Raw genomic sequence first — 20,612 nt, 5'->3', positions numbered from 1 at the left:
ACACACACACACACACACACACACACACACAGAGGTTGTACAGCATGACCTTGATGTTGTTCATTAGCTTTACAGGAAGGTTGGAACAAGACAATGTGAAGAGTGAAGAAGGTGACTTTGTGTTGGCAGGATCCCAGACTTGCTCTGTCTGCTGCTCTGTGATCTGTTACCTGCATTTGCAGGGTTCTGTGTACTGCAGACGTTTTGCTTATCTCGGCAAATAATTTTGACCTGGATTTTTTAAAGGTCTGCTGGGTAGAGCTGTCTCCTTTAACTCTGCCAAGTTATGGTCGAAATCTCATTAAAAAAATCTCTAAAACACACAGGAATGACTTGCCAGAACTTCGTGTTTATTTTGAGGGTTCAGTAGGACTGTATAACAATTTCACACTATTAAGCATTAGTAGGGTTTGGAATTATTTATTTATATATCATTACTCCTCCTTTTTATGCCATTTATAAATGCAGATATGTTTATCCCACTGTTACTGTTACACCTGTACAGCTATCACCCTGAGTCATGTGGAGTGACTCTCACAGACCCTCAGGTATCCTCGAAGAGTTAAAGAGTTGTGTGTTCGCTGGACAAAAACACATTGTTCCTCCTGAAACTGAGGTTTGACTCTCTTCTCCAGTACCTTAGCAATTCACAGAGCACAGCAGAAGCAGTTGTGTGAAATCTTTCTAAATTAAATACAATAGTCAGACTATACACTTTATTTGTATCTCATGACATCAATCCTTCTGTGTAGGTTTGTCTACAGTAAATAGTGTTAAAAGAAAAGTGAAGTGAGAGGTTGTAGTGTCTCAACTGGGTATTTACTTTTGAGTAGTAATTTTACCTTTTACCCACTTCCTTTGGGCCTCAATGCTTGACCTTTCTTTACCAATTGTATCACAATGTCAACAGTTTAATTCTTGTGATAAAACAGGAGGAAAAAAAAGACATTAAAAAAGAAGAAAGAAGAGAAAGAGAAGAAAGAAAAGATTAGAATATGCTGATAAGCATAGACTTGTTTCCCTTAAATAATTTCCATTTCAAAAGCCACCAGCACGAGAAAGCTGCTTCAGCTTTAGCTTGCAAGTGCAAAACAAATGCACGCTGGAAGATGCAGTTTTTTATATGCATAATTTATTTCTCACTGACACTGTTATTGAACAAATACACATTTTGAAGCCTGGCACCTCCTGCTTTGGACTGACACATAGATACATTAAAACCAGTGGCACATAGGACAACACTTAGGGCAACATTAACAAGCTGAACTTGTCCAGATACTTTACATTATTCCACTGAATTTAGCAATGATTTCATGCCAGCACAACATAAACATGTTTTCCGAAATATGTCCCATACTGCATGTGGAACAGCAACATGATACCTGAATCCACAAAATAATTTGATTGCACTGGAATAATCTGAGCCGCAATACCGCACGTCAGAAAATTCACATTGCTTTGTCTCTAAACATCCAGCAGGGCATCGTATGATGTAAACAAATCCAAACTGAAATAAAATTTATAGATCAGTCTGACAACTGAAGTGAACTTTTTTCCTAAACACGTAGATTGGCGTGATCTTTTAAAGTCGGGATTGAACCAACATCCATCCTAATACGGGGCTTGTGCATCACTGGTTTCAGTAGCAATTACTTTATATGACCAAGCTTATTATTAAAAAAATTTAAGAAATTGTCAGCCATATTTACATTTAAAACAATCAGCGTCAAGTATATATATTTTTAATATTTTAATTTTAAATAAATCATCAATAACAGTCAATTTCCTATTTAAATTCCGCCTTAACCTGCTACTGGTTCTTCTGAAAGTGGTTTAATAGTTATAGCTACTGAAGGATTTCCTTATCAGGCCTTTCAAAATAAAAAAAATAAAAAATCTATGAATCTGTTTCACTAATATAACAAAGGTTATTAGCAGCCAGGGATGTCACTTCAATCAAAGTCGAATGCACATTTTCTTTCCATTTTAGGGAAGCCGAGGATGAATTATGAGTGCTGTGCAGTGGTGCACATGCAAATGGAGGAAAAACTCATCTGAAAGTTTGTACTACATATAAATTAGATTAGTCTGGATAGTTTAAGCCAGAAGGCCTGTCTGTAACTGCAATGTAAACGTTATCACTGTTGGTCAACTGTGTGCACTCTTTAGCCCAAGCGTGCAGCTTGAATTCATTGATTATTTTTTAAGCAATACATTTTTCATTTAGCGGTATGTATGCTCACATATTCCAGTAGCTACTGTTAATTGCATACACATACATTTGTCTGAAGTATGACACTGATCTTCAGCTCCACAACATAAAATAATGGAAAATAATAAACTTTCAAACTTATCTGAAGGCTTTTAAGATTTCTTTTTGATATCCCGCTGGAGGGAGGTTTATTTGCTGTGTGTTGTAAAAAATAAAATAGAAAACATGGCTCATGGTATACAACAACTCTACTGTAAGCCTTCTTGCCATCACAGTTTACAAGCTGAGGTACTTCATAAGGCTTTTTTAAAATTCCTTTAAAAATTGAACACCATAATAAAGACATTTTCAAGAGACCATTAATCCTCTGTCCTTTTAATCGCCATCCTGCTTCTTCTATATATCCCAAAGTGGGGATATATTCTTAAGTGCATTTGAGTTTCGACCACTAATAGGACTCAGCCATGCAGAGCGTGGTCTGTTCGAGGATTTCTCAAAAATATTCAACGGTATCTTTGTGAATGATTCCTGGCACGCTGGAAAAATTGTCCAAAAATCCAAGTCATCAAATTTTGTTGATAAAATCCTTATTAGCCACACCGCCCACAGACATCAGATTTGTCAGCTTGTGTTTCTTGCACTTTGGTTCAGACTGAAGACAAAAACAATTTGCTGGCCAGATTGGCCAATGCAAAAGTCTGCTGTGGCTGAATCCTGCAGATGCTTGAGATCCCCTGACTCAGCAGCCCAAAGTTTCTTCTGATCAGACACTTCACATTATCATGATGATACTTCATGATGATCTTAGCCAGATTGCTAGGGCAGAATAGGACATTAGCATGCTAACATCTGCATGCACTGTAGCTGTGTGGAGGCTGTAAAACTGCAGCTCTAAATACAAAACATTCAATCCGTGAGACAGAACTGAGCTTCGCGACCTTTCTGTCTGAGCCTGATGTGTTAACGGGTTTTTTATGTAATGTCCAAAGGTTTTTGTTAGCAGACAAAATTGACAGCATGAGCTGTCCTCAGGTTTCACTCTCAGACTACACTTTACTTTTTGCATCACCAGTGGTGAGAATCTAACCAGTGGTTTGACTATCTTTCATTCACCTAACAATTTTGTGTTTTGCTGCGTAAGCATTTCATCCTCCCACATGTCTGTTCACATGACCACAGACCCTGTGTTTTGCTATTTCATTTATCCCATCCTTATTCTGCCTTTTTGATATGTCACCTACTGACTGAACCCTGTGCATCCGCAGCCACTGGTTGCATCTGATTTCAGCCCGTTAGGCCGTCAGAAATGAGACCCTGGAACTGTTAGGAGCTGCCGGCCTCTCACTGAGCTGATCAGTTTGGACCTGCTACTACTTGTTCCAACTAGTTAAGTTATTTCCTGAGGATGGTCATCTGTAGACACTCCTCCTTCAGAGCCACCAGTTCCGTCTTGTAGTTGTTGGTCTTGCCTGGATCCGCATACACACAAGGCTGCTTCTTTGTTGACAGTGGTGTGTCCATGGTTACTGAACCAGCATTGAGAATGTCAGCATGTGAAGGCGAAGAAGAGGGCCGCCTGTTGCAGGCCACTGACAGTAAAGCCGACAGGGCTCGGCCGACATCATTCCTAGCTCCCTCGTTAACGAAACAGTACAAAATAGGGTCAGCTACGCAGTTCAGGCTGGTCAATGCCAACGATACATGGTATGCTGCAAACAAGGTTTCCTCTGAGCTGCAGTCACATGGCTTCTGTAAAAACATGACACTCCGCACCAGGAGGAGGATATGATATGGTCCAAAGCAGAACAAAACAATGAGAATCAAACTCAAAGCTAACCGCTGAATTTTGGCCTTTTCCTGGCGCTCTGTTGAGACATTGCAACGCACTGCTGCAAGGATCCCTCGGTAGGCGACCAGCATTGCCGTCCACGGAGCAAGGAAGCCAAGAAATGACCTGTAGAGGTTCATGCCTGCTACCCAGTCCTGCATTGGATATTTCTCAAAGCAGAAGGTGTGATTGAACCGGTCCTGGAAGAGCTCATCATGGAAGAGAGGAGCAGAGTTTGCTACAATCTCAATGATCCACACAATGGTGCTGACGAGGATAGCTGCAGGAAGCAAAGGAGAGGAAAGACAAAGAGAGCAAACATTAAATACCTTGATAACTTCCATTTCTATATCTCATGTACATTTTGGTCACTCTGTGGACGTCCAATTCCCTTATTTATTGAATTTGAGCATTGCAATATGTGCTGGATCTTGTCCATTTCTTGAATGTAATTCTTGTAACACAGACAAATTATAGGAACGCATAAAACCTCAGTGTGTATAGTGTATGAACCACTGATTGTTCTCCCTCAAACACCACAAGCCATTACAGTAAGTCTGAGCCATCCATCCATCCATCCATCCATCCACCCATCCACCCATCCATCCCCACTCTCACAGGGCGAGAAGCACACCACACCCTGGACATTTCAGCAGTTTACCGCAGGGCTGACAGAAAAGCAGACAACCATTCACACTCATATATACATGCCTACAGCCAGTTTGGATCATGGGGACAAATTAATTGTCACAAACACATGAGAGAGGGATCCTTGGAGTGATCTAAAAACAGCTGGAAGTGGTCCAGAGGTGAATGGGAAGATGACTTGATTGGACTTAAAATTAAAAACTCGCAGAACACGTGTAAAGAGGTCCAAGTTTTCTTAGTGCAACATGTTTTTTAGATTCTTCCCTTCACAGGGATCAAGTTTATGTTGCATACAAACCTGTTTTGATTCGTCGAACTTTCACAAAGCGCAGAGGGTATGCCACAGCCAGGTACCTGTCCAGTGATATGCAGCACAGGAACGCGATGCTGACATAAATATTAGTATAGAAGATGAAGCCAAATAGCTTGCAGCTCTCCTGACCGTGGATCCAGTTATCGTGATGAAGGAAATAGTCGATCCACAAAGGAAGAGTGGCAATGTAGAGGAGGTCAGCCACCGACAGGTTAATCAGGTAGATGCCGAGCTCATTGCGTTGGCGTACCTGGTGCAAAGGGGAGAAGGTGAAGATTCAAATCTGAACAAGACTAACATGTTTGCTTAAAATTGGTGAGCCAGCTATCCTTTGCATGCAATCTCTCCAACAGATCAGAGAATGCAAACAAGGTGCGATGCATATTTGCCTCAGCTGCAAATGATTTGGTTTCCTGGAAGTCAAAACACAGGAGAATTTGAAAGGCTGATTGTGTTTGGTCTGAATATTTGCCCTTTGTTACCTTTAGTGTTGTGCAATGAACGTCTGGCTCACACATGCCTTAAAAAATGTTTTTGGCTGAACACTGAATTACTGCATATACAAAGTATTTAGGTATAACTGGTATTCAGTTTGAGTACTATCATTATTGAAGCCGGTGATCTGGTTAATGCTGCAAAGCGTGGTAGCAACAATGACCATAATGCACCTGACCCAGCACTCCTATGGTCATCTGAACCGTAAAAATGTGCCCTGATGCTGACATGAAAGACAAATAATGTAACATGAAATGTTGCTTACTTTAATGATGGCTCTTTCTGAAAAACACGAGTTGCTGAGCTTTATGAATAAAAGTCATTAACAATCCTTCCTCTTGCTGCCAAAGCAAACTGACAGTCTGTGGGAAACGCAGTACAAGTTTGATGCTGGTGAGAAAATATCCCAAAGGCTCTTTTGACCGTATCTGGCAGGCAACGTTGAACATGCGACATAATTGACAAGCGTCATTAACCACAATTGTGTGTTACCCTTAGTTACACTCAGTGCTGTGTTGCTTTTTGTGAACTGTTTTGTTTTTAGTGCAGTCATCGGAATGTTTCTGGATTTCTACAAAGGGAACCCCAGAAACCACCAGAGTTTGATTTTGTGATGATTCTTCTTACTGGATTTGTCATTATCCAAGAACTATGGCTAGAAAAAAAAAGATATTTGAATGACTTATACGTATGCCAGACATCTAAAGTGGATGAACACTTGGATTGTTTTACTATGCACTTTGGGAATAAACAGAAAGATTAGCAGGGAGATTTCCTTGGAAGACAAAAAAGACCCAAAATAAGACCTATTTGTTCCCAAAATGTCTCGTGAAACCAAAGTGGCAGGTTCTAACCCCAATTTGGAAACCACTGTCTGATAGTCTGATACATTTGAGGCCATTGGAGGTGGAAAACTGTGGGTATGTGTCTCTCACCTGCATGTAGGCGGCCCACAGGGCCATGCAGTTAGTCGGCAGCCCAAGAACGATGACTATGATGTAGAGTGTGGGCTGAAAGAACTGGTCCACCTTACTGTCCACATTACAGAAGGTGATGTTGCACATTGTCATGTATCAGACTATCTGCAGGTGTGCGAAGTGTGTTCAGCTACTCTCAGCTTTGCATTTTTCCCTTCTGTAGTTTCACTATGTTCCAGCTCCAGCAGTTTGACAGTGACATGATGACTCTGACGTCCTGCTCAGCAGTCCCACACGAGGCAATGGAGGAAAACATACGTGTTATTTCCAGGGAATCTCTCCTATTCTTAAACCACTGTCCTCTTGACTTGACATGTTATAATCCTCTTTCACGCTTCCAGGCCGGCCTTTGTCCTCCAGTATAAGAGGTGAAGAAGGGAAGGAGTGAGCTATATAATGTGGTGAAATGAAAGCTGCCTTATCAGTGCCATGCCAGGCTTCCTGAGCCTGGAGAAGACCTCATCAATCTTTTAGAGATTAGAGGTCTGCCAGGTCTACCGTGAGAGCGATGAGCCTGAGCATCACTTTGTGTGTGCCGTTGTGTCTCAAGGTCCTGATGACACACAAAACCCCTCAGAGATGCTGCCGGTGAGGCAGGAATGACTTTACACAGCTTCGGTGGACTGGACCTGTTTATTCGCAAGTTCTGAAAATCTGCAAGAAAGAGAAAGAGAGAGCAATAAGTTAAGATAATTTGTAATTAGAAAATGGTTTGTTTTTTTTATTTGTTTTTGCATAATAATATAAATACTGAAACAGAACTATATAAAAAAACTTATAGGGGTCTATTTATCCAACATTTATCCAAGGCCATTTAAACAAGTGGTACATCTTACAGTACTGTCTTATCTTTTGGACCATTTATATCTATTTTGATTACAGTTTTGGTATTTGGGGGATTTTGGGAAAGCATGAATTTGGAATAACTGTGACTAAAACTTAAAATATTTAAAAAAAAATTGCAGAAATTTACATTCCCCAGAGTTGTACTGGTCAAAAGACAGTTTATTCTGTCTTGTCTTGCATCTATTTGCCTTTTACATAGATTTTTAATGTGCAATAACTGAAAACTCCAACAAGCATTTTCAGGTATTTGCTTTGGATATTTGAACTGAATGGGATCCTTCTCCTGGTGAAAACAGACCACTCAAAACTGTGTGGAATGAACACACCCTTCATATAACACAACAAGCACTTGTCTACTAATATATTGAATTTTGCTGCTCCAAACATTCAGAAAAGTGTGTGCAAGAAAAGACAAAGCATGTGAAACAGTCAATCTCTACTACCCAGCACAATAACACAGCACATGCTGACAAACCGTAAATCACAAAGCTTTTGCATAACATGCAAACATAAAGTCAGAGAGAGACAGAATTTTCACCCAAACACATACAATGACAGAAGGAGCAGGACGAGAAGCTGATTACCTCTTTAATTTCTATATTTCACGTATTGGATAACTTTGATGTATTTTTTTAATCAAATATATTTTTGAACATTATGAACCACACTGCTCCAAAGGATCCAAAGGATGCAAATTCAGTGCTTGGTGCAAAACTCTTACTTGGGGAAATACGCAGAAAAATTTATGGAAATCTACTAGTCAGTACTGAAAGAGACCAGACCGCAGAACTTCAGCTGAAAAATCCCTCAACATTACTGAGGTAGCAGTGTTGAAAAATGATACCATACTTCATAATTAGGGGAGACTGCAACTGGCAGACATGCTGAACAAGTGAGCTTACTTCCCGGTTGCAAATCCAGGAAGAGATGCCAGTTCAGTGATCAATGATTTTGGACTGAGCTGACAGCTACTGTCATATATACAAACACAGGAGAGTGCTATGCTAGGACATTTCCTCAGTGACACGATTAAAAAAAGCTATGTTTAGGAAACATTGATTTTGATAAGGTGACCACAACTGGGCCACAGCTCTGCCCTCATCTGTTGTCAAACACACACGTTCGTTGCAGAGATAATTACTCATCACTCTTGTGGTAAATTGTCATTTTTTATGTTCTAAAATGTCAAAGGTGTGTCAGCTGATAGATGAATGTTTCATGTTTCTGCTCGTTTTTAATATTTTCTGCTATTTTTGTTAATTCCATAAGAGAGAAACTAACTCCCGTAACCCCGGTGAAAGACAAAGCTTGACATTTTAAGGAGATGAGCTATAGGTGATACAGGAAGAGGAGATGATGTGCCAGTTATGCAACACATTTTTTGGTTCATTCCTCAGTAGCTGTGAGCACACCCACTGTACTTTGAGCATTTGCATTAGCTAAATGTGTGACCTTTTGTGGCCTCCGTAGGTAATTCCGTTTTTACGTTCTTTGGCAAATTGCACCATTTGGTCAGAAGCTGCTGGTGTCACGGAAATATGTACAAGGTGATGTGATGGTACTATTCCAGAAAGCAAACACTCGAGTGACATACAGAGGCAGGAAAGGTGGAAGTGGCATAAATTACCAGACTGTCAACTAGAAGAACATCCTGTTTGAGAGCCTCCCTTTGTTCTGTTAGTTTGACTTTTAATTGCTGTTTCCTTTCACCTACTAGTGATAGGAAAATATTTTGCACTTTATCAACTGTTGAGATTTCCCAGTGTGTTAAAATCTAACCTCAAAGGGTCTCGATGAAACGCTATGACACTTCTCCTACAGCAACAGTGCTGAAGGGCATCTTGTGCATATCTGTGAGATACAGTATCTGTGACAAAATGGCAATATTTGACACCCTGGGAATAGGAATGGACACCTGTATTGGATAATTATTAAAATTCTATTGTGTCAGGCTTACAATAGAAGAGCAAAGCCCTGCAGTGATTATATTAGATGTCTAATTATAAATAAAGAATCTCTAAGACTCTCCTGTCCAGCTGGGAGGTTTTTTTTTTTAAATTTTCAATAAATGGAAAGAAACATGAGGAGGAAAGAAGCAAGACGAGAAAGGAAGGAAATACAAACGAAGAGGTTTGGGGGGTGCAAAAAAGAAAAGAAAAAAGTCAAGAAGAAATGCAAAAGTGTAAATGAAGAGGAAAGAAAACATCAACACTAAAAGACTTTTTACCTTGCATTCCTGAAGATGAATATTTATAATATGAAAGACAGTTTAGATGCGATCCCACTGAGCCGTTGTCTTGAAGACTCTCTTTCACAGCTGAGTTCACAGCACTCGACAATCAAAGGACTGTGATCACATCTGTCCCCACTGAGCACAGATGAAAGACTTCACTTCCTCATTAGATAACAGCAGAACCACATGTCAGTGACAAAACCTTCACGTCTTAAACTCCCATCACAGAGCGCAGGGTTAGTCCTCAAATCAAACTATGGAATCAAAGGGTAAGAAACTAAGTTAATGTAACATAAAGACTGTCCAGCAGCCACAGTGGAGTAACTGGAAGATTAAATCTTGCTCACGGACATGCTGTCAGTCCTTATTTACAGAAGTAAAATAAACCAGAGTGACATGGGCTTATTTTCCAGCACGTCTCCGTTCTGTTATCTTTCTCCACTCAGTCACCACAACTATGGTTCGTAATATCAGCTGCAGATATTTATCATGCTTCATTTCCATGTGAGTGATGCACATGCATGTGCTTTCTGAGAAATGTATGCACACATTTAAGCCACCTGTCAGTAGTCAGAAGTTCTTCTTTCTGATGCAAAGTCAACACTCATCTCTAGTCACTGTGAACATGTTGCATTAACCAACAGAGTGTATTGACAAACACTGTTTTATTCTTTTAGATTTAAGATTTTGAACTAGTTAATTGTCCTATTGCTGCTGCTCATGTCATAATTTACAGTGTCAACATAAATGTTCGAATAGGTCCTGAACGTTAATAGTGCGTGGATGGTTTTAATGAGCGAGTCCCTCTTTGTTTGCAATGTTCACAAAGATGTGGGATGCATGATTCAACTTTCACAGTGTTTCACTAATACACATTTGGTGATAACATTTAAAAACCTTGCACAATCAGCGACCAATGTGATTAAAAAACTGATAGCATGCAAGCGTGGAGGCAACACAGTGGTGCAATGGTTGCCCAGCAAACGCAGTTGAAACAGTGGCGTTATCTCCTTGCTCAAAGCTGATTGCAGTATGAGGGCAGAAGCCGGACTATGTAAAAGGGCAACGCTGACGTTGTTCCCAAGTACAATAGAGGTCCGATGAGATGGTCTCTTACAACACAAGAAATATATTCCATGTTGTTGCAATGAAGAAAGGGGATGCGTACATCTAACATCTTCTTTCACAGTACCCCTAGCAACTTCTACATGTCCTCCTTCATTACATCCATGAACCTCTGTGAGGTCTTCCTGTTTTCCACCTTCTCAGTTCCATCTTCAACATCCTTCCTTCAGTATATCCACTATCCCTCCTCTGCAGATGTCCACACCATTTCAACCTCGAATCTCTAACTTTGTCTCCAAGCCACTCAACCCGAGCACTTCTGATCCTTCTGTCACAAATCACCCCTGACACTTATCTCCACCCTGCCTACACTCTTTTCTTCACTCGTCTTGTGCAATGGACGCAACAAATTGTGAGCAATGAATTGCACAAAAATCCCATTGAAGATGGCATGGTTGCCAGTGTCAGCCAGGGTTCAGAAAATGCTGATCTACTGGGATTTGCCACTGGGATCATCTGTAGGATTTACAGAGATTGGCCTGAAAAGGGGAAAATATTCAGTGAGTGGCGGTTTTCTGGGCAAGAATGCTGTGTTGATGCCAGAGGTCAGAAAATAATGGTCAGAAAATAACTGCTCTGAGCTGATAGGAAAGCAACAATAACTCGAATAGGAGTTAAGTGTAAGGGCTGAGCTCCCAGTTTACATGGGCTTGTTTAACTTAAACAAAAGCCTTCCAAGTGTGGCACTGTCGCTTTTATAAACATCCAAACTTGGATTCCTATTAAAATGTAAATCTGCAGATTAGGAAGAAGCTTCACCTCACTGTGTCTGTTTATCTGTTCAGTGCACATTTAAATAGATATGATAAGTGCTGGCAAATATAGAAACTGAAAAAAATACCTCTCTGACAAATTCTTTGATGTCATTACCAGAGGGAGGATGAGTTGTTTGTAGCTTCTGTTAATGTAGAGATAAATAAATAATAAAACAAACAAAAGTTTTTTGTAGTTTTAATAAATTCTCATTTCAGTTTTACACATGGTCTAGAAATACAGCTTTCTTTCATCCAGATAGCATCTTTATTTTCCTTTTCTTTCTTTTTCTTCCCTGCTGTTAGGCTCTCTGTGCAGTCCCAGTTGTATTAAAAGAACTTATTTTTAAAAACGCCTAACATTCCTATGAAAAAATATTGCATAAGGTACAGTTATGCAGAGATGTTATGTGAAAGAAGATTTGAGGCCACAGGCTCAACAGGTTTATTAGTAATAAGGAATTAGAAATGTGTGTGCATGTATGAACAATGAAGGCCTCTTTCGACCTGTTTGGGGCAGTAGAGTAAAACACAGCAGTGTCTGATCTGCTGCCAGAGGAGATTAGGTCAAGGCAGCACTGGCAGCAGCACAATTACAATGTCGTGTTCCCAAGACTTACAAGGACATTACTGTGATTTTCAATCATTTCAAGGATACTAACTCCAAACCTTCGCCTTAATTAGTGATTGCCTAAACTAATTTTCCCTCCAAATGTAACCTCAGTCTAACCTCAGCATGTCTACAGCTTAAATATTATTGTTTCTCTTTATGAGGATTTGCTTTTTATCCCCATAAAGGAGAAAAGTCCCCATAATGTGCCTTAGTAAACAGATTTAAGTCCCCACGACACATCCCCACATGCTGCAACGAATCAAAGTGCCTCTCATTGTGCACCTGTGTTGTAGCCACCTCTGGCGTTTGTGGTTTTTCTCTAGGTAACCAACTCTTAATATGTCACAAAGCAACATTCAGCAGGATAACATGAAATGTAACATACTTTATTTTCATACTTTAGCGCACCCATACAAGTCAAAGCTTTTTACATCATTATAAAGTCAGTAGCAGCGAGTTGAAGTCATGTGATCAGTGTACTTTGTCACCACTTAATAAGATAATATAGGCTGTGTTCCTACTGCTTATGTAGGATGTTCTGTTTTTTAGAAGACTACATAGTGAGCTCATCAGCAAAACTTGTAGTACGCTACTTTTGTTATAAGATATTCTGAGTGCATTAGATATGATACAGTAATATTGATTATACATTCAGATGTACAAAATAGCAAATTGTCTTTATAATCCTCAATATCTGTTTCAGTCTAATTTCATTTTCTATGATGTTTATACAGTTGTTCAGTGTTTATAATCTCATATTACAGTAGTTATTTTACTGGTAAGGTGTATGTATGTATTTCTTAACACTGATATTTATGTGACCATTGGTTGTTCTGTATTTTGGTTTGTAAACATATTAAAGAAAGAATATGGCCACAAAGTCATTTTTTCAGAAAATCTTTAAAACACTTTCATCTTTGCATAACAGAAACCCCCCCCATTAATCTCAGCCTAAACAGGAAACTTAAAAAAGTTGGTTATAAATCTGTATTTGTGCTCCAAAGCATGAAGTGTGGTGAGCAAAACATGCCTTTAAGATAAGTCTAGGCCAGTTAATAGTTCATCTATCCATCCATTCTCTTCCAATTCAGGGATGCGTGGGGGTTGGAGCATTTCCCAGCTACCACAGGGCGAGAGGCAGTGTACAGCCTGGACAGGTTGCCAGTCTGTCACAGGGACAACACATAGAGACAGACATCTATTCACACTCGCATTCACACCCCCGGGCAGCTTAGATTCCAATTAACCTAACCCCACTAACTGCATGTCTTTGGACTGTGGGAGGAAGCCAGAGTACTCGGAGAGAATCGACCCAAACACGGGGAGAACAGTGGCTTATAAATAAGTCAGATAGAAGAATTGAACTCGGGTCCTTCTTGCTGTGAGGCAATCGTCCTAACCACTGTTCCACCGTGGTTAGCAGCAGTAATATAACCCTTTATTTATTCTTTCTTTAGTCTAGTGTCTGCGCCGTAATACGAGACAGTGGAGCATCTAGACACAAGATCCTGACCTGTGTCTGAGAAAAGGTCGGAGTCACGTGTGTGTGACTTTGTCTGAACTTTAAATCTAACCTTGAGAACAAAGATGGTTTTGGAATGTGAGCTCCGATTCTCACTTGTAAAAGTGCTGTTAAGAATAGATCTGAGATCTGGAAACAAGTTGAAAATGTTAAAACAAAGCCTCATTGCCAAGTGTATCATAACCGGTGGTAACAAAATATCATTATCCTGCTATGCAAAAGAAATCTGGATGCATACAATTGTTTCCACAATGAACTGCAATTATACAGGTTTTTGCTTTAAGCATGCAAAGTAGATCTGAGTTTTGGATAGTGTTAGATTAGGAGGAATGTAAAAGATGAATGTAAAGTGTGTGTGTGTGGGTCAGTACTGAGGCACTAACTGGGTGGCTGTTTGCCAAACATTCCTGTTGACAGTCAAACAGCGGAAACAGGAAGACAGTAACGCAACACTATCAGCCGTGCTGAAACACCTTGCACACTTCACAAAACAACTTGGCCTCTTCCAGGACACAAGCATGCACGCATATGCATACACAAACGCTCATAAAAAAATCATCTAAACCACACAATGGCAATCTTCCGCAGATACAAGCAGTTTTCCTGTGAGGCCTGTTCATTTTGTTAAAAACCGAGCACCCTGAGTTCACAGGGGAGGCTAAATTTGTGTTACACCAGCTTATTAGCACAGTTCACATGAATGATACTTTAAAGCTGTGTTTTATTTTCAGCTTCTTCACAAACCCTCATCAGTATCGGTGATATGTGAAGGTCAGCATCAGCGTGCTGTCACACCTTCTTTGTTTTCTTGTTCTTAAACCAGAGTGAAAAATGCCGTCTTTACTGTACACACTGTCGGGTTATAAATACATTCGATTACGATACGAGTTGCCAGGAGTCACAGCTAACTTGTTCAGTGGAAGTGCAGCCTTGTTATGTGCCAAATTGCAGTTTTGGCAATAAAATGAAATAAAACAAAGTCAGATGGTTCATCATCATTACTGGACACGCTGAACGTGTCAGTGATGATCTCAACAGTCTAGTTTAGCTGAGGAAAGAAGGAAGCCATGATAAAGTCTTTAAATATAAAAACAAACTTAAAGAATACTGAATAACATTTAGGTGAACACTTACACTCAGTTTACTGGTTATTAAAAACAAAACAGGTAGAATCCACAGCTCCCTTTGTATTATTTTGGGGACATATTATGTAGTGGAAATGGAGAGAGAAGCAGGAAATTAACCACTAGACATCCCAGAGCATCTTAGTGAACAGCAGAGTCAGAACTGCTGAGAAACGCGTGCACTCAGGATAATCACAGTCAATATTTTACTGCTTAATTATTTCTCAAGCGAACTTTACATGAAAGACTCGGACATAAGCTGCAGTTGTTACTGTTAACAAACTGACAGCACAGCTACAATCTATGATAATGAAGTTAACTGTTTGGTGAAATTGGATTTACCACCTCACGGTGCGTTTGCCAAATACTTTCACTCACCCTGGCTTTTCAAAAACTCGAGCTCAATGACAAATAATAAGGACAAGAAAAGAACTTGGGCTGCAGCCAAGTGGTGACAGAGAACCGGACACCTGATGACAGCAGAGTCACCGTGGCCCCTTGTTCTCGGTTTAGGCCCACCCATGTTCCCATGTTTCTGACATCAACTTCCCAACATTTATAACATTTTTGATAGTTTTAGAAGAGCTAGAGTTCAGCAAGTTCAATATCGTCACTCTTATTTTAGACATTCTTACACTGTTGTGTGGGCAGCTTGTTGATGGTGTGTCTGCACGCTGCTCTGTGGGACACAGATGATGTTAAACTGTATTTATTAGTATTTCCCATTAACTGCGAGTAAAATGCTCCCTGTATTATCACTTCAACGTGATAACGCCACGAAAGATGAGCTCAACTGTTTATGGAACTGGTAGAATTTAACAAAAACAATGAGATAATGCTGTAAATATTAGAGACGACTCTCATTCCTTGTAGATTTTTAGCTTCCAGGATTATGAAATTTCAAGAAATTACAGTTCCTGAATCAAATGAGAGGACACAGACCCCAACCCCACCACCAACTATTATAACATGTACAGTACAGACATTTTTTATATTTATTTTTTACATTTTATATTTATATATAATTATCTATTATGTTTAAATTATCATTTGAAAAAAATGAAGGTTGTCACTTGTCACATGCACGTGTCACCGGACCATCTAAATCACATCATAAGTAGGCACAATGCCCATTCTCCTTCTGGCTTCCTCACTCATCCCTTGTAATATATTTTAAATATGGTGAATTGTATAATTCTCACTTACATCATTTGGGGTTCTCTTCCATTTTTTGTCAGGTCCTGTCAATTCAAACAACTGCTAAGCTTACCTGACATTTATCTCGTACAAAGATACTGAAACGGCTTACCTGCTATGGCAGTATTCCTACACGAGCAGGGAAGACTTATCATTGAAAATGTTATTCCACTGGTACTCAGACAGGAAGTTCATTCCTCTCAGGCATTTTTTTAAAGGATAAAAGAACAAGATCTTGGGAACTTTTGAGGGGGACTTTAAAGGTCTAGTGGGAACTGCAAGAAGCTTTGTACAAAAACAAAGACTAGATTGTATGAGCCACTCCTAAAGCATCACATTTCCATCCTACGCAGAAACCTTTACTCTATATAGTATTGTAACGCAGTGACAGCAGTGGTACGTAAGATTTTGGCAAAGTGTGTGTTCTCCATTCTTTAAGCACCCCCATATGGAAAAGAAATAGTAAAAACTTATATGTGATTACTCATGAAAGTGGCCACTTTCATGATTTACTCATGAAAGTGGCCACTTTCTCATTACTTTCATACATTGTTTTAGTAAGTATCCAAAACATACAAGTTTCATTATATAATTTTTCAAGGGATCTTATATCTGTTTTCACTCTTATATGCTTTTCATTCAAGTTTCACACAAGACAGATACAAACTTTATAAGATTTATATATATCTTTTCCATATGGGCCGATTCGAGCACCGTTTCAAAAGTACCGGTTTGGCACTGGTATCAAACCTAAATGATACCCATCCCTAGTCCTGAGCAGACACATTTTGCACATTTTTTACATTTTGGAGTGAATATTGACAGTCTGGCTGGCCCACATCCTTTTTTCTTTATGCTCATTCCAAATATGTCTACACACACATTATTAACAATCATATTAGTGATATTAATAAAGCTTTTCTATGTGTTTTTCCCTTCATCCCCCTCATCATCCCCCTCCTCATGTGCTAAGCTCACCCTTGGGATAAAGTAACAAAGCACAATAGGAGACTAGCAGAACAAGTTCTAAGGACCTGATCCTCACTTAATTCGCTCTCATGTACACTTGTTTTAACTTGTGTTAAACTTGAGGAAGGCTGGTACCCATTTGAATTCCCAAATACATTAAAACCCATATTTTTATTCTGAACTGTGAAGATTGAAATAAAGCCCCTCCTTCCCAAACTTTAAACCACCTCTTAACCGAGTGACAGTTTTGTAATGACTATTAGCAGGGCAACATTAACTTATCTTACTTAGCTTACCATGAACTGAAAGGCTGGGTGTAATTAGGCTCATGTAAGGAAAGAAAACTGAGTTTATATTTTCCACAAAACATATTTAAACATCCTGTCTATCATGTAGTGGCTCTTCAGCCACATATCTGCACATATATCCTACAGCGTCTACTTCTAATACTAAATTATGCGTGTCTTACACTTGTAGCTTTATTGATTTTAATTTGCATTAATTAAAACACGCACACACCAAAAAACGAAACAAAACACCAAACCACATCCGAGAGCATAGCAGTGACCAGCTCTGGTGTAAACAATGCTGGCGTCCTGCAGCTGCTGCTATTGTATTGGCTACACAGCCAGTGTTTATAGACATGGAGTAAGTCCGGACAATATCTATTACATTACTGGCAGGATGCCTCACTGATTGTATCAGTCCGTCCAATGAAATCTGAGCAGAGTCTATCACCAGTAATTGGAGTTTTATCTGCTGCTATTTTTATTCAGTTAATCATATGAGTTAAATAAGTAATGATTGATGTTAAATTGCACTTACAACATAAACAGACTGAGTCAGGGTGTTTCAGCCAGTATAGCTCCAGGTATGTCCAGGTATGTCACATGGTGACACACAAGCACACAAAGACATACACGGCCAAACAATTCAATTCCATTTTTTTATATTTTTATATTTTTAAATTACGCTAACAGTCACCTCGAGGCACTTTCTATTTTAAGATAAAGACCTGACAGTGACAGAGACAATCTAATGGCCCCCTTTGAGCGAGCACTTTGTAACAGTAGGAAGGAAAAACTCCCTTTTAACAGGAAGAAACCTCTTGCAGAACCAGGGAGGGGCACCAATCTACTGCAACTGGTTGGTGGTGAGGGGGCGGAAGATGGGACAAAAGACACAATGTGGAAGAGAGCCAGAGATCCTCGCACACACGCACTCACATACCTACACACACACACACACACACACCCTCCTGGAATTGCCACATCTATCACAACTGCTGTCTTCGGCTCCTTGTCAACAACCAGTTTATCTGGTTGGTAGACCAACAACCGCTTGTCTGTCTGGAATTTAAAGCCCCACAGGACCTTTGTCCTGTTTTTCTTAATGGTGAGAGAGACAGACAGACAGACAGACAGATGGCCCTTCCTCGCTTACAGCCTTGACTGTGTGGCTGCAGTGAACATATCATTGAGATCCTTTACATACAAAGCCAAAGGTTTAAAACACTGCCTGAAGCATTGTAGTAAATGGGCACTCTGCACTCAGCTGCAACTGGGAGTCAGAATTGTGTTGCAATGGATCCAACAATCCTTGTTGATTGTTACGTCCCCGTTCAGGGAGATATTCATGCTTCATTGAAACTGTTTAAAGAAGGAGATTTGTCCAGTTCTACGGTTAATCTAAGAGTCTGTTGAATTGCATTGTGTTACACTAATGGTGTTCACAACACAAATATAGTCATAGTTTATGTAGAAGAACATTACTTTGAATTTTTTCCACAGTTTGTATAATTGTAGAATTCCAGGTGAACCTCTGCACTTCTTTTTAAGCCCAATCGTGTTGTTGATCCGCCAAATTAGTTGCAAATGTTTTTGAATCTTTCTTTTTGGGACAGCTTACTTTTCCAGTCTTTTGCTTCCTCCATGCCAACTTTTTGGTAAAGTGCTGCTTTTATTAAATTCAAAATGAGCTAATATTTTTCTTATAATGGTGCAATTTCTCAGTTCAGACATGTGAAAAAAGGTCTATATTCTATTATATATAACATATGGATTCACAATATTTGCAAATCATTGCATTCTATTTTAATTTACAGAAACTTTGCTTTTACAGGATTATTACCAAAAATGATGCAAATAAACTTGCTAAGAGCTGATTGGATATAGTCTGAAGATTATAACTCCAGAAACATTTGCTAGTATATAAAATAACTCTATTACTTGTTCCATCGCATTTCAGCTTGCTGCCTTCATGGCAGTTTTCATAAATCACATTACCTATATTTTAAACAGCAGAGACAAATAGAAGGAACAAAAATACAAAAACAACCAGCTTGATGCATCTATATACATACTCGTCAATGGAGCCCCCAATAAAGGTGGTCATTTAGCTTAAAGCCTGGCGTTCTTTACCAGGGATCAAGGACATGCAGATTTACGTCTAGCTCTGCTGAAAACGCTGCGAGGGCAGCATGAAAAACTATAGCATCATTTTTTCAAGCTTTGCATTTCTTCCAATTTATTAAAAGCTATTTACTGAGTAGTTCCTATCTTAGAAAATAGCCTGTCATCTTCTGCCTCTGTCCTTTTTGATATGTGTGATTATCTCTGTGGCTTTTGATGGAAGTAGCTCCAGGCAACAGAACACAATAAACTGGCTTGACATTAAAATGTATGGAGCTGCCAATCAAATTTGTTTACTTGCAGGAACGCTTTTCTGTATATTTCCTCTTTGATCTTGCAAACCTACCTGACTTCCATGTTGGCATTTTGTTCATGAGATTCGAGGCTATAGCACTCAGGACTACCAACCGCATCAGACAAGACACTTGGGCTGCATCTCCAAGCTCATGGGTCTGAGTTTGAGACGGGTGTCCCAGAGGGGTCTTATTGTCATAATGAATTGTAAACACAAGGGAGGACAGTTCAGTGTCAGCTCCCATAAGTGTGGTGGGAAAGTCCCGGCATCACTCTCATGAACCCCGCAACAATAAGCACAGCAGGATGAGAGGAGAGAGAGCAGAGGAGGTTTGTTGTGAAGATCTTGACTTATCAGCGCCATGACAGCTAGTGCAGACACAGCGACTGGGTCAAGATGAACTGCCTGTGTTTCTTTTTGTGTATTTGTTGTCCTTTTGTACTTCTTTTTTTTTTGTGAGGACGCTGGAGTTCAGCCTTCAAGAGAAGAGATATTTTTGAGAAGTGCAGACATCTTGTCAAGCAGTAAAGGGATGATGAGTTAGAGTTTCTGATTTGAGCAAATTATTTGCTACCTGAAAAGATGGATACAGTCTTATGACTCTGTTTCCTCTAATCTCTGAAAATGATTTTCTTTTTCATATATTGTTTTTATTTTTTTCATGTTCTATACATGTGCAATACCATCTTTATTTTTATTTTATTCGACTACTGTGTAACAGACAGTTGGACTACAGGCTTTTTAAACATGGTCCCGTTATTATTATGATTTTCTTGTTTTTTTCTGTGTATATTTTTGTTCAGCATGTGCCATGTATCAACTGTGTGACAATAAAGGAATCTGAATCTTAAAAAAAAGACTCAGTCATATTAAATTGATGGAATTTTTATATGCCAAGTACCTTGGCATTAACATAAGCTTAGAAATTGAGAAATGGATTTTGTTCGTGAAACACAGCAATAGTGTAACTGCTTTGATCGCTTTGAAGATCTATGACTACTCACAATTAGTTGCCATCTTCAAAAGGACTTTGTTGCATGACGGTGGCAACA

At 39.4% G+C, this 20,612-nt stretch overlaps 1 protein-coding gene across 3 annotated transcripts in view; it reads right to left on the bottom strand.

The window, feature by feature from the left end:
* Positions 1-2,615: 2,615 nt before the first annotated feature.
* The window catches only part of gpr4 (G protein-coupled receptor 4), a 45,587-nt gene continuing 27,590 nt past the window's right edge, over positions 2,616-20,612 (bottom strand). Inside the window, exons 2-5 of one of the 3 annotated variants that reach the window (XM_042224832.1) lie at positions 9,547-9,806; positions 6,432-7,127; positions 4,987-5,251; positions 2,616-4,320 (exon numbers count right to left, since the gene is read on the bottom strand). In XM_042224832.1, the coding sequence (XP_042080766.1) occupies positions 3,605-4,320; positions 4,987-5,251; positions 6,432-6,566 (1,116 nt within the window). In that variant the 5' untranslated portion in view covers positions 6,567-7,127; positions 9,547-9,806 and the 3' untranslated portion in view covers positions 2,616-3,604. Of the gene's footprint in view, positions 4,321-4,986; positions 5,252-6,431; positions 7,128-9,546; positions 12,951-20,612 lie in introns of those variants that run through there. The other 2 variants (XM_005932593.3, XM_005932592.2) reach the window with 2 other exon arrangements.

This window comes from Haplochromis burtoni, unplaced genomic scaffold (genome assembly GCF_018398535.1).
Source record: "Haplochromis burtoni strain Fernald_Lab_line unplaced genomic scaffold, NCSU_Asbu1 Contig_153, whole genome shotgun sequence".
Classification (NCBI taxonomy): Eukaryota; Metazoa; Chordata; class Actinopteri; order Cichliformes; family Cichlidae; genus Haplochromis; species Haplochromis burtoni.
The sequence above is the reverse complement of the archived record's forward strand: the minus strand, read 5'-3'. Positions and strand labels throughout refer to the sequence as shown.